The sequence below is a fragment of the Chionomys nivalis genome, chromosome 18, assembly GCF_950005125.1.
Source record: "Chionomys nivalis chromosome 18, mChiNiv1.1, whole genome shotgun sequence".
Taxonomy (NCBI): domain Eukaryota; kingdom Metazoa; phylum Chordata; class Mammalia; order Rodentia; family Cricetidae; genus Chionomys; species Chionomys nivalis.
The window spans coordinates 19,268,057-19,291,440 of record NC_080103.1 but is presented as its reverse complement, the minus strand read 5'-3'; the positions used below and the strand labels follow the sequence as shown (position 1 = coordinate 19,291,440).

The following is a 23,384-nucleotide window of genomic DNA, read 5'->3' as shown; positions in this document are numbered from 1 at the left end:
ATTCTAGGATTCCAAGCATGAGCCACCACCAGGCTTGGTTTCTGCAGCACTACATATTAAAGTCAGGGCTTCATGTATGCAACATAAGCACTACTAACAGAACTACATCCCTGACCTCGAACTGTTTCTAAATGCCTTATTATTATCCCTTTCAAGATGAATGGCAAATAGAGCAGACTAAACAATTCTGATCTAATGTATCACAAACCATATATTTTGGTCTATTATCATAAATTTGTTAAATTTAAATAAAAGTAGTATTTTTGTTATAAAATATCTTACTTTGGGAACATGGGGATTAAATTCCACAGCTCTATGAATTGCTTCCACAGCATTAATTTCTGCTGTGCTTAACCCTCTTCTGGATGCTGTTTCTGGAGAGAATCTGTAAAGAAAACCACAGGACGAAGAAATGAACAAAATACGTATACAAAGTCTACTGGGAATGATAAACATGGATTCAGATTACAATATATTCCTCAAATCAAAGATGTTTCTGGCAATGACCAAAGGCAAAACCATACAACCAATAAAAATGAAAGTAAAGCCTCTGGCTCAACCGTGTGCACCAGGCCACAGAAGGAATGAAAATCGCAGCCTGAAGTCAGAGAGCCTTTGGAGAGGCACATTGAGCACACTCTGAGAGCCTTTGGAGAGGCACATTGAGCACACTCTTTATAAAATTTTTAGGTGACAAGAAACTGCGAATATTTTATTCCAATTTATATCAAGATATATTACTCTTGATGAGCACCATTTGGTTGGCCTCTGACTCTCAATTAAATAATAATTTTTTTTTATTGAGATAGGGTCTCATCACTGGACCTGTCCAGATTTTGAATATCTCAACTGCCAAATAAGGAGAACTAAGGAGAGCCAAAGGTGTAAGGAAGGGAGAGTAACTTCAGTGGAAGGTAAGATGAAGCCAGCTCATCTACCTGTACCTTGTTGTTAACAGCATCACTGTTACCACATTAAAGGTGTACTTTTTTTTTTTTGAGACATATATACACCAGGATGGCCTTTAGCTTGTTATGTAACCAAGACTAGCTTTGACTCCTATTCCTCCTTCCAAAGGCTGGTGTTGCAGGTATAAGCTTCACACTCAATTCTCTGTGGGCTCTTTCTTGAACCTGCTGTAGTAACTTGACACATATCATCCTCATACAACCACCCTACAATATTATTTCCTTTTTTATAATTTTATTTCCATGTGCATTTGTATTTTGTCTGAATGTGTGTCTGTGTGTTGGGTTCCCTGGAACTGGAATCACAGACCATCGTGAGCGCCATATGGGTGCTGGGAATTGAACCCAGGTCTTCTAAAGAGCAGTCAGTGCTCTTAACTGCTGAGCCATTTCTCCAGCCACCCCTCAGCCATATTACTCTCAAAGTAACAACTTGCCCAGCTACATCTACTGTGTGTAGTTTGAATTAGAGTACCAGCTTACTTAACTCTAAATAGCTCTGTCATCAAACCACATGCAGTGAGAAACCTCAGTCACAAAAGAGTAAGGGTTATTCAGGGGAAATAGAGAGGAGAAAGTGCATTGTTTAAAAGTCAGTAAAGGAAAAACCCTTATTAAATGTTCAGCAGTCTTTCCAAATGATTGTGGTTTCGAAAGTACTTACTTATCTGAAACAGTCCTTGTTTTCAACAGTGCTGCTGTGTAGCAGATGGCTGCCGACTTTGGAAGGCTTATATCTGTAACAATATTGTCAACTTAGGTAGGGATTAAAAATGATAACTCAGTACAAATTCATCAGCTGCAATACAGTGACATAGGTATCTGGACACATTGTTGGAAGACCTAAGTTTGATTCTAGATTTTACTATTTACTAGTTGGCATATCCCTGGGCTAGTAGTAACTTTATTGATCTCTCTTTCTCTCTACCTCTCTCTCACTTTTTTTTTTTTTTTAATGGTTTTTCAAGACGGGGTTTCCCAGTGTAGTTTCTTGTAGACCAAACTGGCCTCAAACTCACAAAGATCTGCCTGCCTCTACCTCCTGGGTGCAACCCAGCCTAGACCTCTTTCCATACCTCTTAGAAGATATTTTTTTTAAAATATTTATTTATTTATTATATATACAATATTCTGTCTGTGTGTCTGCCTGCAGGCCAGAAGAGGGCACCAGACCCCATTACAGATGGTTGTGAGCCACCATGTGGTTGCTGGGAATTGAACTCAGGACCTTTGGAAGAGCAGACAATGCTCTTAACCTCTGAGCCATCTCTCCAGCCCCCCTCTTAGAAGATATTAAACTATGTTGATATAAGTCCTCTATACGATGACAACAGATATTCTACAAACATCGATAATAATCTGTTTACAATAAGACTAGTCAGAAGAAATCCACAGTATAATTAAATGTAAAAACTAAGGTTTGAAAAAATTAAAATACTTAACTGCTATTATATCTGGATTAATTTTAACTTTTTCCCTAAGTTTTTAGCTTTCCTACATTTTCTCAAAGAACCACATTTTATAGAGTATGAAGTTAACTTGAGATCATAAAAAAATAAATCCTTTTTCAGAAAACAGTGACCTTAGAAGAGAGTGGCGCACGTGCATGACACTCTGAGCTCGAGACTACACAGTGGGTGGAGATCTCAGGGAGAAAGCTGGTTTCCAACGACTGTGGATCTGCACAGTGATGTCAGTGAGCCGAGTAAAGAGTAACCCACAGAGCATACCAAATGATGCAGGCCCTATCAATTTGGTGGGTTTTCCTTTATTCTAAACAAATCAGGTCCCCTTCTGACTTTGGATACTCAGTTCCTAAGCTTGCACATTACAAATATCACAACAGACCATGTACCCAGTAGGTTACATATGGAATGGGTTGCTCACAAATTTTCGTTTGAGTCTAAACTATTGCGAAGATCTGCCTAAAAATTCCAGATGTATAAAAGAAAGCAATTTCACCTTCCAAATGTATCACACTTCAACTTTCCCAAGTCGTGGGGATTCCTAAACTAGTGGGAGGAACCTCTGACAAGACAAAGGTGAGTGGCTTTCCACGTTCGGTTCTAATGAAAGACACGAGCAGAAACAGGGCTGGGAGGTTTGCTGCATGGACTTTTATCAACTGTATATTAAAAGGGGAAAGACTAAAATCAGAATAAATAATGACAGAGAAACTCGAAAGAGCTGAGCCAGGGTTATTAAAGTAAGATTTTTTAAAAATAAACTTATGAAGCCCTAAACCTTAAGAAATGTATGCACATTTAAAAAAATCCTAGCTGGTCATGGTGGCATATACATTTAACCCCAGGACTCGGGAAGCAGAAGCAGAAGCAGAGGCAGAGGCAGAGGCAGAGGCAGGAGGATCTAAGAGGGAGGCAAAGTGAGCGGATGTCTTACTTTGAATGAGGGGAAAGTCTGTGGTTTTGTTTTTTTGTTTCTTTGAAATAGGGTTTCTCTGTGTGGCCCTGGCCATCCTGGAACTTGCTCTGTAGACCAGGCAGGCCTCTCAGAGATTTGCCTGTCTCTGCCTCCTGAGTGCAGGAATTAAAGGCGTGCACCATCACGACCACCAGGCAAAAGTCTGTGTTTTTAACATTTTCCCATCTCCACTTGTAGTCAACTGTTATTGTTATAATAATACAAATAGTTAATACATGGAACTATTCTTATCAAATGACTAGTAAACATGGAAATGGAATGGCTGAGTTATGGCTCAGGTTTACCACTCATTCACTGGAAGACATTGCCCAATATTTAACCTTCTTAAACTCCCGTTTCCTAATTTACTGCCTGAAAAGAATGAAAACACTTGTCCTACCACTTCATATGTTTATTATAGGGATCACTGAAATTATAAAAATTACTTCATATAACTAAAAATCATTGTAAAACTCTTATTCGGAATTATTCTTATAAAGATTATTACGTAACTTCTACTGGTATTCTTTATATGCCAAAATTCATGGAGCACCCTGCTATGTGCACAACGCCTATACTTTTACAGTCACCTCTCTTCATAGGCTACCTTCAGTGTAACTACTGCCCAATTCTCTCTGTGTGCCACTAAGCCACAAAGCCATGAGGGTTAAATCCATGTTTTCATGTCCACCATCGCATTCTAAGTGCCTCACACAGACTCAGGAAATAAGGAACACGCCCTCATAGAGGAGAAGCTCCTTGTTATAGGCTTCTGGCTCAGCAGGAAGGACAGATACAGAAGATGCTTCCCAGCAGCTATACCTACACCTCCAAACTGCTAAGACTGGAAAGAGGCAACTGAAGTCACTGACGATAACACAGCTGAAAAGAGACTAACCATGCTATCTACTAACACACACACACACAAACTCACCATCGTATTTTGCCAGGACTGCCTGAACATCTGCATAGGCCTGCAGTTCTAGAAGTGATTCTAAGAGATTTTCATGGATGTTCAACATGGTAAGAGGAGGAAATTCTTTCATCAACTGTATATTAAAGAAGGAAAACAGACGAAAATCAAAACAAATCATGATAGAAACTCAGAGGACCTGAACCAGGTTTGTTAAAGTATAAATTATTTTGCTTCTTTACAAAATTATGAACACCTAAACCTTAAGAAATGTATGCACATTAAAAATATCCTCGTTGGGCATGGGGGCACACATCTTTAATCCTACTCAGGAGGCAGAGGCAGGTGGATCTCTGTAAGTTTAAGGCGAGCCTGGTCTACAGAGAGTTCCAGGCCAACCAGAGCTACAAGGTGAGACCCTGTCTCAAGAAATAAATAAAATAGATAAATAAATAAAATATACTATCCTGTTATAGAAATGGGCAACTGAAAAACAGTGACTCTGCATTAAAATAACTGATGATTTTTTTTAGTCTTGGGGACTATAGAAATAATGGTTCTGTTATCAAATTTACTCACATCTCTCATTATTTTCACTGCTTCTCTTATTCTTCCCAATTTTCTTGCACACATTGCCAATCTTCGTTTTATATATACAAGTACATTGGTATCTCGCCCTATTTAGAAAAATAAGAAAATGATACAACTATCACTTTTTGGATTATGACCTGACATTTCATTAAAATATTATCCACTAAAAAAATATTATCCACTAATTTTATTTGATTATCCTGAAAAACCTATTAAAATTAAATTTAATTTATACTAGAATGCATTATTATTTTATTAGTGAATATTAAATTTAGGTAATAAATAAGAAATGTTCTCTACTTTTATGTGTGCTTTCAATATTAAACACTTAAAATATATACTTAATTACTTTTTCCTCTAGTAGTAAGCAATTTGAATGTAGTATATATAGTTCATTTGGTTGATGAGTTTAATACTGGCAGAAAACAAGTAGATATTAATAGAAAGATATATTTGTCTATCTCAGTTTCTGTATAAACAATCTAAAATTTTAGTACTATTATTTTGGCCCAAAGATCCTAAATGCCCTAAACAAAATTCCATGAATAATATAAACTTTTATTAAGTTAATAATTAATCAAAAAATTATTACTAGAAAGCACTAAGAGAAAAGCTTTATCATGGGCCAGTGAGATGGCTCAACAGGTAAAAGATGCTTGCTTGTCAACCTTGCTGACTGAGTTTGATCCCTGGGACCCACATGGTAGAAGGAGAAAACTGACACACAAGTTGTTTTCTGACTTCTATGCATGCATGTGTGCATGCACACATATACACATATAGATACACATACACAAATAAGTATCATTTTTTAAAATTAAAAATTCTACAAGATAACCACATTTGGTATTATGCAAGGGGAAACAGAAAGAGGTTTTTATAGATGTAGTTTCATTAGTTCCAGGCTGCAATATTAACTATTCCCATAGTTTTGTATAATAACATGCCTTAATGAAATATATTGTAAACACAAGTATTTAACTGAGAGAAAACATTAGCCAAATTTTAATTTCCATAAACAAAAGATGTGGAACTTTGCTGCTAAGAGATAATGCCTTGTGTAAACATATTTCAATTTATTGCCCAGTATCTGCCAAAATCATGAAACTAAAACCCCCTGGCCACAAATCTCAGCCAGAAACAGCAACACTGCCGAATCTAACAGCTTTGGTAAGTGTCGCAACCCTAACCAGAAGAGCATCTCCAAAAGAAAACAGTCCCTGTGTTTCATCCTATCTCAAGCATGCTGGAGAAAAATCCACCAGAAAAGAACCACTGTCACATACGAGACTGGAGTACGGACTGAAAATCAGATGGTGTCACAAGAGCAATCCCTAAAAAGGATCCCAAGTTCAGAGACAACCTGGGCTATAATAGCAAGACCCCGCCTTAAAGCAAAATAAAACAAAACAGCCAAACAAACAAAAACAACAGGAAAAGAAAGGAATAAAGGAAGAAAAGAAGAAAGTGGAGAAGGGAAGGAACCACCCTTGGGCACCACATACAGAGCCATAGACTGAAGAGGAAACACAATGAGGGTTAGAATTAATAGACCAGAAATATGAATCTATCGGTTCTTTCATGAAAAATATCAAACTTTTACATATTATTTTATTATTATTGTTTCATGCTTTAAACACAAAGTTCAGAAGCTAAAGACAGAATGTGGGCCTGGTAGCACATGACTATAATCCCAGCACAGGAGGGAAGATCAGCTCTGGGTTATCCTCATCTACATGGCAAATCTGAGGCTAACACTTCAAGAAACCAAAAGGGAGGGGAAAAAAAAAAAGAGGAACAATAGCCAGTTCAAGTTTGCTTACTCAGTTGAGCTTCATGCTGAGGACTCTGGTGTTGGCACTGCTGTGACCGTCTATAAATTATCTCCCCCGCCCTGAGTGCCTGTTTAAATAACTTTTCAGCATCTACGATGGTTGTTGCTTCCTCTTCGGCCAGCAGAACGTAGGCAGTGGCACAGCTATAAAGTAAGCAAGCAAGGCTATGTTAAGTGCTGTGGTGAAGCTCATGTTTCTCTGGACAGGTCTCTTGCTATGTCATGCTCCCCTCATCCGTACCTACACTCTCCATCTTTGAGAAGAAAAATAAAACATCATTCAGCATTTTAAGTCACTAGGGGTACACTAGTGTATTCATTATGTCCAACCCCACAACGTTTCTTCCACTATTTTCTGTCTTTTCTATTTCTAACTCTGTTCTCTGACCCTATGTTTTCTTTTTGTGGAAGGGGAGAATAAGAAAGATAACATAAAACGTTGTCTAAAGAAGTAGTTGTAAGGACCACACCACCCACTGGTCAGGCCTGCTCTCGGGCTCTGCTTGCTCTGCAATGTCCACACCATGTGGATACAAAGGGAGTGCACACTGAGAAGGCTTGCTTGGCTAATGAGGGCTCTCCATATCTGACCAGAAACATTCCTACCCTGAGCCTTTTCTACAAATCCAAGTGTTCTCTCTGTGTCTTATCCTCCACAGGGCTGCATTCCAGGCCTTCCTCTCATACACCTACGCTCAACTCACACCCATGTTTACTCCAAGCTTCCTTTTCTTCACCCTGATAAAACACAGAGATTTTTGTTTGTATCTTTAAAGTCAACAGCTGGCCAATAAAATAAACTAATTCTTGGCTTTGGGCAATAAAGAAAAACAAAGTCTCCCTTCCATGTATTTCCAGACAAGTACATTTAGTCTGAAGATGATGTCTTAGTTCTGCTTGTCCAGGCCTACACAGTCCAACATTCAAGTTAGTAGCCACAAGGAGTTTCTGAGCACCTGAAATGTGCTTAATCTAAACTGACATGGCATGTTGGTGCATATTAGATTTTAAAGACTGAGAAAATGTAAAATGCCTCATTGATAAGGCTTTTAAAATATTGATCATATGTGAAAATGTTTTATATTTTGAATCTAGACAATTGAGACACCCAAACTAACTTCTTTTAACTTTTCAAGTCTAAAAAGTTACATATATGGTTCACATGTTCCAATTAAACAGAGATTATTGGCAACAATGCAAGGGCAGGCATGAAACACAGTGGCAGTGAGTAGCTAGCATCCACATTTCCACATTTACAATTCCAACACTTAGAACCCTGAGGTAGGAGGACCTGGAGTTTGGGGACAGCGTTGACTATATAGGAGTACCTATGTACTCTGGGTTCTGTGACAGGCCCCTGTCTACTACTAAAGAATAAAAGAAAAAGGTACCTATCCTCAATGAGGGTCAAGAAGGGCCTTTCAGATACAAGAATCAAATCACACCACTATGGTATTTTTCAAATAGCACTGTAACTTTATATATAAATGTTACTAATCAACACATTTCTCCAATGTATAACACTGGACTTTGATAAAACATTAGATATATTGCTGGTTTAAACACTAGGTATCCTGCTTGCTGTTCCAAAAACAAATTCAATGTTGTTTGCAATAGAATCTTGCAACACAGCCCAGGCTAGCCTTGAACTCTCATTCTCCTGATTCAGCTTCTCAAGTGCTGGTAATTACAGATGTATGTCACAATGCCCATTATCAAATATTTGCATTTAATGTTTTGTTTCAAAAACTTTTAAATAACCAGGATAGAAATATTCCTGTAGGGCTGGGGGTATAGCAGTGGTAAATCACCTGCCTACCATGCTTGAGGCCCTGGGTTCGATCCCAGCACTGCAAAACAAAACAAAATACCACTTGTACAAAAACCTTGATAAAACTGATGAAACAGAATCTAAATATAAACATAATTTTATTTTAGTTTTGTGTTGCTGGGGATAAAACTCAGGAACTCACATGGTAGGCAATGTTTACCATTAGATACATCCCCAGCTCCTAATATAACTTTAAATTACAAGCCAGGTCTGGCAGCACAGGCCTGTAATCCTAGTTTCTCAGAAGGCTGAGGCAGGAAAGTCACAAATTCAAGGACTGCCTGGGCAAATCAGCAAGACTGTCTCAAAAAGTGAATAAAGGGGGCTGGAAATGTGGCTCAAGGACAGAGCACTTGTCTATCACATGCAAGGCCCTGCGTTTCACCCCCAGTACTGCCACCATCACCACCGCCACGAAACCACATCCTAGCTTATAGTTCGTGCTTCCTGGCAACTCTGCCTTCTATTCTTGCATTAGATATGTTATTACAAGAAATTAGTCCTATGCATACCTAATGACTTCCTTTTGTCTTAAACTGGGGATAAACTCACACGCCTGTATAAAATTTCATTTTCTATTTCAGGTATTTAACTTTTATTATGTGTGCATGTGTGTACATCCCAGTACCCATGGGGAGGTCAGAGGACAACTCATGGGATTTGGTTCTCTCCTTCCACCATGGAGGTCCTGGGATCAAAGTCAAGCCATCAGCTTGGCTGCTGCTACCTTTATCAGCTGAGCCATCTTGCAGGCCCACCAGTGCAAAACATTTTCAACTGCAAAATTCAGAAACTTTTACTATATTCTCAAGGTCGTGCAACTATAACAGGTACATAAAGCATCTTCATCACCCCCAAAAGCACCATACCCTTTCAGCAGTTCCACTGTCTCTCCTGCCTCCCTGCCCACAGTCACACAGAACCTCTTTAATGTGCCCTTTGGTGCACAGAGGTTTTGCTTTAATAAGGCAGTTTACTTACTTTTTCTTCTATTGCTTCTGCCTTTGTTGTTGTGTCTGTTAAACCACTGGGAAACCTGGGGACATAAGACTATCCCTCCTGTCCTCTCCTCTCTTTTATAGGGCAAAGTTACAGGGTTGCAAGCACACTAGGCAAGAACTCCACCACTGACCTGCATCCCTAACCCAGTCCATGTTCTCTTATAAGAGTTTATACTTTAGTTACTTATTTTTTAATTAATTGATATGTATATGTAACATCAGGGTCCAACTCCAGCTTGTAGATGTAACTATCCAATCGTTCAGCACTGTGTTAAAAACTACTACCACTTTCTTCTTTCTCTTCTTTTTCTTCTTCTTCCTCTTCCTCCTCTTCTTCCTCCTCCTTCTTTTCTTCTTTTCTCCTCCTCCTCTTCCTCTTCTTCAGTTTGGTTTTGGTTTTTCAAGACAGGGTTTCTTTATATAGTCTTGTCTGTTCTGGAACTCTCTCTGTAGACCAGGCTTGCCTCAAACTCATAGAGATCTACCTGCCTCTGCCTCCCAAATGCTAGAATTACAGACATATGCCACCGTAGCCCAACTTTAAAGATTTCTCTTTTTTTTTTTTTTTTTGAATAGCCTTGGCACCTCCATCAAAAATCAACTGAAAGACCATAAATATATGGGCTTACTTTCCAGTAAGTCTAAGTAAGTCAGTCTAGGCATTTAATCTTATGGTTTAACCATCTGGTTTGGTAGAAAGTTTTAAAATATGAGTCTTCTAATGTGATCCTAGGATTGTTTTTGGCTACTTAGATTCTTTTGCAACTACACACAAATGTTAAGACCAGCTTGTCAATTTCTGCAAAAATAGTAATGGAGATTTTAATTATTTTTATTTTAATATTTTACATGTATGAGTGTTTTGCCTGCATGTGTATGTATCAATGCATGAAATACCCATGGAGACCAGAAGAGGGTGTTGGATCCCCCAGAAGTGGAAGTATCCTCAGATGATTGTGAGCTGCCACATAGCTGTCGAAATCAGGGTCCTCTGGAAAGTGCTCTTAACAACTGGCCCTTCTCTCTGGCTCCAGCAGTAGTAACTCTAATAGGAGATAGATTAAATCTGCAGATTGATACAGGGGGGCACTGACATTTCAGTTAAAAATATTGAACTTGTATCATATATGAATATATATATATATATACACACACACATATACACACACATATAGATCAGCTTTTCTTTCTTTTATTCTTTGCTGCTTGAATAATTTTGTGGGGTTTCAAGTTGTTTTTAATTACTTTGAGCACATAAATGTGGGCACACATATACCACCACATTCATATAAGTCAGAAGATGACTGTTGGGGGTCAGTTCTCTTCTTCCTAGGTTCTGGGGTCACGCTCAGGTCAGCAGACAGACCTGAGTCTCCCCAGCTGTTTTCTAATTCTCAGTGTGCAAGCCTCACACTTTCTTGGCCAAACTTACCCCTAAGCACTTTCATATGCTAGATGCCATTGTAAATGGAATTGCTAACTTTTTACTCGTATTTAACCTAGTTCGTAAGTACTGAGAGGATTCTGTTTGTGTGACCTTCTTAAGGTTTTCTAGACATATGGCCACACCACCTGTGAATAAAGACAGTTTACTTCTTCCTTTCAAATCTGGATACATTTTTCCCTTACCTTGCCTAACTGCGCTTGCTAGGAGTTCTAATAACATGTAAACAGAAGCAGTGGAGGCAGGCATCCTTGCCTTCCTGGTTTAAACAACTCGCAGTCTTTCATCACTAAGGGTCCTTAGGTGCTGGCTTTTCAGAGATCCCTTGTTAATTTGAGCAGGATTCCTTACATCTACAATATTTCTTAGTATTTATCATAAAATGTTGGATTTTTGTCAAATACCTTTTTAACAAACTAAGATAACTTGTGGGCTTTGCACTTTGCTCTATTAATGTAATATGTTACACTAATTAGTTTCACATATTTTTGTCATGACAGTACTGAACTGTCAGAGGTTTTTCTGTACCAGCTGAGACAATCATGTAGATTCCTCCCTTCATGTGTTGAAACTCTTCAATTGTAACAAACCCCACTTGGTCCTCACGTATATTTTCCAAATGCTGCTGAATTTGGTATATTAATATTTTGGTTTGGCTATTATTTCTTCAAATATTATTTCTGCCCTGTTTTCCTCTCTCCCATATTTCAGGGTCTCCACTTATATGTAGGGCAGCATGACTGACTGCCCCACAGGGCTCATGTTCCTACTTCTGAGACTACATAAGCTCAAAGGGCCTAACACAGCTTTGCTGACTCTTCTGTCTGCTCAGATCTGTACAGGGCTCCCTACAGTACATTTTTACTTCAGCTGTATTTTTCAATCCTAGGATTTCCTCTTAGTTCCTTATGTGCCCAGCTGCACTTACTGGGATTTCAAAAATGTATTGATAATTTTCTAATGGTGAAACATCACCATAGACCTTTCTTGTGATTTTTACCTTTTTGAATAAATTTAAAGTAGATGATTTAAGATCTATGAAGTCAAAAGTCCAGACTTCTTTGGAAACAGTTCCATGGATACTTTTCCCATTTGTTCTGTTGTTTCTTTGAATGCTGGTTTCTGTTGTTTTGTTTGGTAACAGGGCCTGGCTGTAGCCCACGCTAATCCAGAGTTCAGTTACAGCTTCCTGACTGCTGAGATTGGAAGCATCTGCCACCCCACCCATGTTCTTTGCAGGCTTCATAATTTTCGGTTGAAAATTGTCATTTTAAACTCTAATATTCTGGCAACTCTAGAATGGGATTTTCTGTAACCTCTCTGTTGTTGCTGCCATTATAGTTGTTTATTTCCTGGCTTTCCTGACGATTTTGTTAATTCTGTACTCTTCCATGTGTGACCAATAAGGTGGGTGCTTGGTTAGCATAGTGGTCGATAATTATCAGATAAAGTTTTCTTAAATATCTAGGGAAAAGGTACAAAAACAAAGTCTCCAAGGAAGGCGCTCTCTCTCTCTCTCTCTCTCTCTCTCTCTCTCTCTCTCTCTCTCTCTCTTTCTCTGTGTGTGTGTGTGTGCGCGCGTGCGCACGTGTGCACCAGGGTGCACTTTCAACATTCACTCAGATATTTTACAACTATCATAGCTTTCATTTCTCACTTGTGCCAGCCTCAATATTATCCAGATAGAGCATTCTTCACATATCTAACATTTTTTAGTAATTTTATCATAAAATGCTGTTGGATTTGGTCAATTTTTTTCATGAATTAAGATAATGTATGGGCTTAAAAGGCCTTGAAAACCAAGTATTTCTGAGCATGTGCCCAACTCTGTGAAAAATTGAGGCTCCCGGGATCTGTGGAAGCTCTCCAAGATCTCCAGTGTCTCACTCCCTGACCTTTCCTCACAAATTTTCTGGTTTCTCTATTTTCTTGTCCCTATGTTTGTTTTATTCTTTGCATCAGACAGCTAACAACACATTTTTCTCTATTTTTTGTATGTTCAATTTAGAGAATCTTAAGGTAACTGAAACAGGGCAAGCCCCTTGTGCCGGTGCTTCAAAGAATCATCATACTAGTAAAAACCAACAATTCTAGCTCTGTTCCACACTATACACCTCTGTCTGTTCCTGCACTACACACCTGTCTGTTCCTGTACTATACACCTGTCTGTTCCTGCACTACACACCTCTGTCTGTTCCTGCACTACACACCTGTCTGTTCCTGTACTATACACCCGTCTGTTCCTGCACTACACACCTCTGTCTGTTCCTGTACTATACACCCGTCTGTTCCTACACCACACACCTCTGTCTGTTCCTGCACTATACACCTGTCTGTTCCTGCACTACACACCTCTGTCTGTTCCTGCACTACACACCTGTCTGTTCCTGTACTATACACCCGTCTGTTCCTGCACTACACACCTCTGTCTGTTCCTGCACTACACACCTCTGTCTGTTCCTGTACTATACACCCGTCTGTTCCTGCACTACACACCTCTGTCTGTTCCTATACTATACACCCGTCTGTTCCTGCACTACACACCTGTCTGTTCCTGCACTACACACCTGTCTGTTCCTGCACTACACACCTCTGTCTGTTCCTGCACTATACACCTGTCTGTTCCTGCACTATACACCTGTCTGTTCCCGCACTATACACCTCTGTCTGGCTGTGCATTTTGTCTTTAAGAATGCCCCTGAGACAGAGAGTGGAGAATGAGTTCCCTTGTATTTATGTACTTTGTACTTGACTGAGTGATCACCAGGTTACTTCAGTCAAGCTCTGATATTTTGCAGTATCATAAGTCAGTCAAACCCTGGTCAGCCAGTCACTAGGTGGAGAGCATTGCCATTATTTTGCTCACTCAGGAGGATCTTTTTACTGACAGGAAAGGAACAAGGGAAACTCTAGATTCATATTAGCCAGGAGCTATTCTTTGAATGGTCCCACCTGACATTTATTTAGAATATATTCAATTAAAAGTCACTGATCTGTGCCATTTAAACACTAACTAGCTGTTTTATATTTTTGTACTCTTAAGATAAACAGATAATCTAAAAAGCTATGTAAGTAAATGCTGTTAACATGGAAAAAACTGACAGCTATTTTGCTAATTTTAAATCCTCTTATTATGTCTCAGAGTCCATTGCTGAGTATAAGTTCCCAGGACTGATGAGTGCTTTAAATGAATGAATTAAATGAAAAACAAAATAAAACAGTGGCATAAATATTTAATTACTCATTTAACTAATAAGGATTATTAGCATTCTTTGTTAGTAATCTTTATTTTAAAAAGAATTTCTAAAATACTTTTATGGAAAACCATATGTGCAATTTACACTTTCAAAAGCAAAATACAGACATCATTGAACACTGAGAATCTGGTCTCCAGTCTGCGAGACAGGAATGGAGATGCCAGTGTTCCTAATCTTATGAGCAGATAGAGGAAATACAAAATTATTTGCCTGTGTTTCCTTTAAAACAAATTTATTTTTCCAACTTACTCATTGTTTAACTCTAAAGCTTGATAGGCTGCTTTGATTCGAGCTGGAGGATTTCTTTCCCTCCATGCCTTCTGCATAACTGTGGGAAAAATATTTCAAAGAGTGGATGAGATGGTAAACATAAATAATCTTATGTAAAACGTATGAAGAATGAGCTAAAAGAGTAAACAAAGCTTTAAATACCGTGTTTTTAAACATATGAAACTGGGTTACTAACTCACATTTACATGAGAAATTTATTTTAAATCTGGAACCTTTGCATATAATAAAAATATTCTATGATCTATTTTCATAGCACATAAAGCACTTTAACTGAATTAATCACATCATATTTACGCATGACATTTATGTATCTAAGTGATGTCAAAATTGAGCTTGAGTGACACTAGATTATAATAGACATGACAGTCCTACGTTCATTGTTTTGAAAAGGCCTCTGGAACCACTAAGAATACACAAAAGCTAAACAGTCTTTGTTTAACCTAATCAATGATTCAGCATAGGAAAAATGTGTAGATGTGCATTTTCATGAAAACTGGGAAGGAAGGCTGGGATAATTTAGAATATAGCCCATCTTTGGAAAACCTCAGCTTTATCAAGATTCAAAACTAACCTGAGTTAGGATTTCTCTGGAATAATGGGATGGGTTTTGCTACCATTTACTGAACCAAAATGAAGATATCATGCTACATGATGTTTCCTAAAAGCTAAACAAACACACACACAAAGTAGATTCTTGGAAATACCTGGCTTACTTTATATTTGATAAGAAAAATGGAGAACTTATAAATGTTGACTTTGGAACAAAACCTACAACTGTCCAGAAAGAATAATGTGGAAAATGTTTGAGTTTTCCTTTGGAAACAAAATATTAGTTTTGGCTCAGAAATGAGACAATATATTCCACATGTGTAACAAAAATACATTTTTCATATCAAACATGTCACCAGCTAGCTGACAGCTAATGCTTCCTGAACTTGACAAATTGATGCAAGCCAGCACTGCCTGATTCTGACCAGGTGAAGAGCACCGGTCTGCCACAACACTAAAGTAGGACATAGAGACAGACTATGGTACTAATACCATAGTCTTGTAAACCTTTGATGATAGGACTCTACTATAAACTGTACGGCATTTATAGGCCAAATTTTAATGCCAAATCTTTACCAGCATTTGAGGTGATTATATAATATCCTGGTATATAATCATAATTTATCTAATTAATTCCCTTTCAATGAAAAGTTATTTCCAGTGCTTTCCCATTATTAAAACATAATAAACTATGCACAAGAGATCTTGAAGGGTGGAAGCAGGAGGATCCAGAGTGCAAGGTCGTCCTGAGCTATGCAGAGAATTTGAGGTCAACCTACATGAAATTCTGCCTCAAAAACAAACCATAGTAAAAAAACAAACAACCCCCCCCCAACACATTGTGATAACAATCATTCAGCCAGTATGGTAGTGAAAACCTCTTATCTAGCATTCTGGAAGCTGAGGCAGGAGGATCACTATGAATCTGAGGCCAGCCAAGACTATACTGCAAGTACCAGGTTAGCCAGGGCTACAAAGCAATATCCTGACTTAAACGAATAAGCAAAAATGGCCAGGAATAAAGTTCAGTAATAAAAAAAATTGTCCAGCATGCTTGAAATCTTAGACTAAGTCCTCAGTATTGCAATACAAAACAACAAAACACAAAACCAACAAAAAATAATCTTTCAGCTTCTATCTTTGTATAGATGACTAAATATTTCTTTGTTTAAATAGGTATAGCATTTAAAGGAGTTTGGATATATACACTCAAATTCCATTCAATAAAATTATTACTTTGTAGTTTGAGGCTGCACAGGAAAGTGACCATTTCCCCAGTTTCTTACCCTTCAACCCAGGTTGAGCATCACTATACAAAACTTCAAAATATAAAACATATAAAAGTGGAAAACCAAAAGTGGAAAAATCAGCACCTGACTGCAGTCAAAACACAGGCACAATAAGAAGGGTATGGGGGCATATACCTGTCTGTCATCCCAGAATGTGGGCAGTCCAGGCAGGCGCTCAAGGCCAGTGTTGGCTACTTAAGGAGTTAAAGACTAGACTGGGCTATATAAGCCCTTATCTCTACAAACCAATATCGAAACAACACACAAAAAATATTTCTACCTATGTGTATAAAACATATATGAAACAAGAATTCTGAGTTTAGATTTGAGTCCCATTCTTAAGATATATCATTATGCACACACAATATCTCAAATATCAAAGAACATCTAAAGGACACTCTGGTCCCTAGCATTTCAGAAAAGGGCTACTCAGTTTGCATTATAAATCTTGGTTAATTTAACACATGAAGACAATTTTTTATTTCTACTGTGTTTGTTTGTTTTTGCCTTTTGTTTTTCTTTGTTTTTATTTTTTTGAGACATGGTTTCTCTGTGCATCCTCACCTGTCCTGGAACTCGCTCTGAAGACAAGGATGGCCATGAACTCACAGAGATCCTTTTTCATTTCTAATGAATCTATATAATGCATCTTTAAACATGTTTTGTTATTCTTGTGTTTTCAAATCCTCTGCCATACCTACCTTTCAAGATTGCTCTTTACAACCAAGGTATTCCTAAATCTAAAGGGAAAGGGGAAATACAAACTTAAAAATGGATTAAAGGCTGGGTGGTGGTGGCAAACACCATTAATCCCAGCACTCAGGAGGCAGAAGCAGGTGGGTCTCTGTAAATTTGAGGCCAGACTAGTCTACAGAGTGAGTTCCAGGACAGTCAGGGCTATTATACAGAGAAACCCTGTCTTTTTTTTTTTTTTTTTAAAAAAAAAAAAAACAACAAAAAAACCCAAGGCCTAAAAATAATTTAAATCAAAATACTGATTTATTATTCAATACTGCTAAGAGCTCATGATATGCTTAAAATAATTAAAACACAAAAAATTTCACCCAGATTTATCTATTTTTTTCAATTAATATTTGCAATATTCTTATTAGCACAAAAAAGAACTGCACCTATCTGTGGGTCAAGAACCATAGATGCTTAGCCCTAGCTGACCACAGTCAGTGGACTCGCAGGTCCACTCCCATATTTTTCAACTTCCACTAAAGTATAAAGCTGGACACTAATGAGAAATCTCTTGAGGGTTTTGGCTGTTTAGTGTTTTGTTTGTTCTCTGAGACAGGGTCACCCAGTGTTGTCCAATACTCCATCATCCTCCTACCTCGACCTTGTTAGCAGCCAGGACCACAGGTATATACAGCTCGGCTAACATCCTGATTTCTAGATTTTCAAAGTGAAAACATATTCAAAGTGCACTGCTACCTAGCTCTTGAGAGAATGCTTATTCTCAGATTTAAATCAACAAATCAATTAGATGAGAGCAAAATCTAATATAGTGACTACTGATGACAATAAGTGAAGGGAAATTTACCACATCTCACTTGTACATGTTTATCTTTTTTTACCATAAAAAGCTGTACTGAGGTAATCGTTGCCTTATGTGGGTGTCTGAAAGGATAAAACAAAACTGACAGTTCATTCTGAATTCTCATCAACCAAGTGTACCTGTGAGTTCGTATTTAACTAGATTACACACACCTCTGGAAGTACAAGAAACTGCAAGAACCAAAATGATGCGTGTGGTCTTAAGAAAATCAATGTCACAGGGCGGTGGTGGTGCACACCTTTAATCCCAGCACTCAGGAGTCAGAGGCAGTCAGATCTCTGTGAGTTCGAGGCCAGGTTGATCTAGAGAGTGAGTTCCAGGATAGGCTCCAAAGCCACACAGAGAAACCCTGTCTTGAAAAACCAAAAGAGAAAGAAAGAAAGAGAGAGAGAGAGAGAGAGAGAGAGAGAGAGAGAGAGAGAGAGAGAGAGAGAGAGAGAAGAGAAGAAAAGAAAGGAGGAGGAAGGGAGGAGGGAGGGAGGAGGCAGGGAGGGAAGGAGGGAGGGAGGGAAGGAGGAAGGAAGGACGGACGGACGGACAGAAGGACAGACAGACGGATGGGAAGGAAATTATCAAAAGCCTCAGTTTATTAAAATTCCTATGACTCTTTCCTATAACTGATTTACTTAAAGAATGCTCCTCTGACTAGTTTATTCATCCTTTCCTACCTAACCATAATCACTAACCCTCTTCTTAGAGCTATGCTCCTGTTGAGCTTACAAAAGAAAAGCTTGCCTCTTAGCCACTCCAAATCTTCACAGATTCAGTGTGTACACAGCTCAGCTAACATCCTGCTCAAGACCTCTCGGTGTCAATAGTACAATGCAGTTTAGATTTGGAGCAGTCAGTTTTGAAGTTGGCTGTACTTGGATTTTTGGGTTGTTTTTTTCTCTTTTTGTTTTTGAGGTAAAGCTAAAATCCTCCTGCCTCAGTCTTCCGAATATTAGGGTTAAAGGCATGAAACATCAAGCCTAGCTGAGGGCAGTCACACTAAATCAAGACCCCTGAAAATAAGGATTCCTGCTTTTTCTTCTTTCTTTGAGCAGTGGAACTTCACAGTGAAGAATAATACTCTCCCACACTGGGGAGGGTGCCTGCCTAGAATGTGCAAAGCACTGGATTCAACCCCAGCACCACATGGACTGGCTATAATCCTAGCACTCAGGTAATGGCAGAAAGACCAGAAACTCAAGGACATCATCAGTTTATAGGGAATTTTTTTTTTTTTTTTTGGTTTTTCGAGACAGGGTTTCTCTGTGGCTTTGGAGCCTGTCCTGGAACTAGGTCTGTAGACCAGGCTGGTCTCGAACTCACAGAGATCCGCCTGCCTCTGCCTCCCGAGTGCTGGGATTAAAGGCGTGCGCCACCACCGCCCGGCAGTTTATAGGAAATTTGAAGCCACCAGCCTGAGCTCCGTGAAACTCTTTCAAAATGAATGCTAAATAAATAAACAGAAATAGAATATTTGGCTCCTCAATGCTCTTAATTAAGGAGTGATAACCGTTTTTATCAGTCCCATTAGTACCCTCCCTAGTTCTTTAAAAAAGTGAATTATTCCTAAGGGAAGGTCCTTAAAGGAAGTCAAAGGACCCATTGGCAAGAAATAAATAAGGTCACAGTGCTTCAGTCTGGCAAGTGACAAGCATTACACAAAGCTCAAAATTTCATCTTTCTTCTCAGAATCTTAATCCAGAGCTAGGTATCACAGTTCTATAACCCCACCTGAGGCAAGAGAAGTATGAGTTTATGGACAACCTGGGCTACAGAAGAGACTCTTTCTCACAAAACAAGCAAAAATCTGATACATAAAAGAAACAGTTATGATGGAGAAGCTTACCTATCTACCTGAACAGAAAAATGGAGAATGGGATCAGATTTCTCTGTTAGTATGCTTTGACGGAATTGACAACAAAGATACCCAATTAGGACTTTAAAGGGCATATTTTGAGGAGAAAAAAACAGTTAAGTATTTAAGTATATAGTTGTTAAAGATTTGACAAGAACATAATTAAAATACATCACAACAGTGAGGTGTGGTGACACACCCCTTTAATCCCAGTACTTGAGAGGCAGAGACAGGAGGATCTCTGTGAGTTCAAGGCCAGCCTGTTCTATATATTGAGTTCCAAGACAGCCAGAACAAGATAGTGAGACTCAAAAAACCAAAATAGATAGATAGTAGATAAAAGAAGAAATACGTCACAGCATTCAGAATCTTTTCACCAAATGTGACATAATTTCATACAAAATGGCTATTGCGGAAGACTTGCAAGAGTAGTAAAAGACTCTCAAGCACAACATAGTTATAAAATTATATAAAGGTACAGAAGAGACAAGCATTCAAGAAGAAAGGACCTTACACTGATGCACACTTGTGGTTTCAAGAACACGGAGGCTAAGGCAGGAAGTTCTCAAATGTGAGGTGATCCGGACTATGTGTTAAGACTCATTCTCAAAAATAAAAACGAGGGGCTGGAGAGATGGCTCAGAGGTTAAGAGCATTGCCTGCTCTTCCAAAGGTCCTGAGTTCAATTCCCAGCAACCACATGGTGGCTCACAACCATCTGTAATGGAGTCTGGTGCCCTCTGCTGGCCTGCAAGCATACACACAGACAGAATATTGCATACAGAACAAATAAATAAATAAATAATTTAAAAAAAAAAATAAAAACGAAAAAGACTTCTATAAGGCTTACTACTGTTAAAGAGTGTTTGTTTCTATTATTATAGTTTTTGATGCAAAATGGTCATCATCAAATTCTTAGCTCCATGATGTGCTTGGCATGTAACCATCTATCCTGGCAGGCACACACACGTAAAACCTGATTTTTACGATATACATCCAAGTAAAGGCAATAATGGTTTGTTTTTTAAATGTCTATATTTTCTAATATAACAAAAATTATATTCTCCGCAATTATTTAACCTTATGATTTGAAGTTCAAATGTGTGGAAAGGCACACAGATTTTCACATTTCTTTGAGGAACTGTTCAAACTGAGAATGCTCTAAAGAGCCATCAGAACTGTCTGAGCAGCTTGTGAGAGGAGAAATAAGATGGCATTTGATTTCTGAAGACACCTCAGCTCCTAACACAGCTGATGATCTACTGCAGTTTCCCTTAACAAACATACATTGGCTGTGACCATTAACAGTAAGCATTCATACATAAAGCAATTTTTTTCTACATTTGCAATTAGTCCAACTTACATACTTTGTCTTGTTTGCTTGGGTTTGAGACAATCAAACATATTTGCTTGTTTGTTTGGGTTTGAGACAATCTCACAATGTATGTAGCCCAGGCTGACCTAGAACTATATAGACCAGGCTGGTCTTGAACTTCAGGCAATCTTCCTGCTTAAGCCTCCAGAGTGCTAGGATTACAGCATAAACTACCATACTCAGCTTAGCTCCTTCTTTTTATTTATTTATTTATTTATTTTGGTTTTTCGAGACAGGGTTTCTCTGTAGCTTTGGAGCCTGTCCTGGAACTAGCTCTGTAGACCAGGCTGGTCTCGAACTTACAGAGATCCACCTGCCTCTGCCTCCCAAGTGCTGGGATTAAAGGCGTGTGCCACCACCGCCCGGCCAGCTCCTTCTTTTTAAAAGGGGGGGTGGGGGCTGGCAATAGTTCTTATCTCATAGAGTGACTGGGATTATCAAATTAGTACACATGTTGTCCATGTATTAATTATTATTAATGAAATTACTTATATGTGTAATAACAATGCCATCCATCCATTCACTCAAAATTGCATCAAAAATATATAACATATATATAGTGTAGAAGCTTCCAGAGAAGGTGTCTTAAAGAATGTGACTGGTGAGTCATCACACAGATAAAGCAAAAGTATTCAAAGCAGACAACGGGAAAATGGCCCTATCTTTAGGTTATATACTCCTTCAGCCACTTCCTGGTGCTCTCAGACCCAGGGCTTCATAAATGACAGGAAAAGCCCCTACCACTAAGTTGTATCCCCAGCCCTTATAATACTCTGCTCTGTAGGGAAAAGCTTAGAGGGCCCTAAAACATGGACATTTCTATAAACTACCACTTTACATGAATCTCCATCTTTGACTAGAAAAAAATATGCCCTATGTTTCTTCTACATGTCATTCCCCAAAGTTCATAACTTCTCTTTCTCTCTCCATGAGCGTGTGCATGAGTGCACGTGCAGAGGCAGAGGATAAACTCGGATGCTGTCCTCACCCTCCACATTGTTTGTGATAGGAGCTAGCTGTTTTAGGTGGCTCTTGAACGTCTGTGGAGTCTCCTATCCTTGTCTCTCATCTCCTCATAGAGGCACAGGGATTACAGGCATGTGTAGTATTGTGTATAGCTTTGCACAGGTTCTAGAGATTCGAACTCCTGTTGTGAGACTTGCACGGTGAGCACTTTACCCACCGGACTATCTCACTAGTTCCTGCTCTCTTGTCAGGTAACTGTTTCCCCGACCAAAGCAATATATATTATTTTCTCCTATATCTGATCTGAAAAATTTTTGGTTTATCTATCTATTTATCTATCTATTTATCTATCTATCTATCTATCTATCTATCTATCTATCTATCTATCTATCTACTTACATACCTACCTATCTATTTATTGATTTTCTTCGTTTTTCAAGATAGGGTTTCTCTGTGTGTAGCTCTGCACGTCCTGGAACTAGCTCTGTAGACCAGGCTGGCCTTGAAACAGAGATTCGCCTGTCTCTGCCTCCCAAGCACTGGGACTAAAGACATGTATGTACCATTACCACCCGACTTTGAAAGTGTTTTAAGTAATAAAAAGCATAAAACATTTAAAATTCTTATAGGAATAGTACATTAGCTTAGTTTATAATCATAATTCACTTTAATTTAATCTGAATTTTCTATTTAAAATGTAAATAACCCCAAGTCAAGTAACTGTTATTATAATAAATAGTTTTAGAAAACACATGAAATAATTTTCATAGTGACTGTTTATAGCATGAACAGATACAATACATACCTGTGTCTGAAGGACGTAAAAAGTCTGTTTCACAGGTGAAGAAGGTCTGGTGATCCTGGGCAGACAAGTTCATGTCATAGTAAGTAAGTGGCTCTTTACCCGTCACCCAAGTGTATCTGTAGCGAACACAAGATGTTTCAGTTGCTACAACAGACACTTAAGTTCCAAAAAATAAGTGACTATAAGTTCTATTTCAGGGTGTTTTTAAAACTTATTATATCAGTAAGAGGTTAAAAAAAAAGTACTACTCTATGGTTCAATAATAAAACATTAAAAAAAATAAATTGCTCATCCTGGCTTGGTGGCTCATGCCTCTAAGTTTGAGCCGCACAGCAAGATAGCCTCAGTTACAGAATGGAACCTGTCTCAAAAACAAAACAAACCAATACATTATTCAGTAAAATGTTCTAAAAACTAGATACTAACCATATATGTTTCC

General features: G+C 38.4%; 1 protein-coding gene across 2 annotated transcripts in view; it reads right to left on the bottom strand.

Moving 5' to 3' along the window:
- St7l (suppression of tumorigenicity 7 like) overlaps positions 1–23,384 on the bottom strand; it is a 60,373-nt gene that overhangs the window by 27,396 nt on the left and 9,593 nt on the right. For both annotated transcript variants that reach the window (XM_057793214.1, XM_057793213.1), the window contains exons 5-11: positions 22,946–23,061; positions 14,510–14,588; positions 6,717–6,871; positions 4,882–4,979; positions 4,324–4,438; positions 1,633–1,705; positions 283–385 (exon numbers count right to left, since the gene is read on the bottom strand). In XM_057793214.1, the coding sequence (XP_057649197.1) occupies positions 283–385; positions 1,633–1,705; positions 4,324–4,438; positions 4,882–4,979; positions 6,717–6,871; positions 14,510–14,588; positions 22,946–23,061 (739 nt within the window). The remainder of the gene's footprint in view (positions 1–282; positions 386–1,632; positions 1,706–4,323; positions 4,439–4,881; positions 4,980–6,716; positions 6,872–14,509; positions 14,589–22,945; positions 23,062–23,384) is intronic.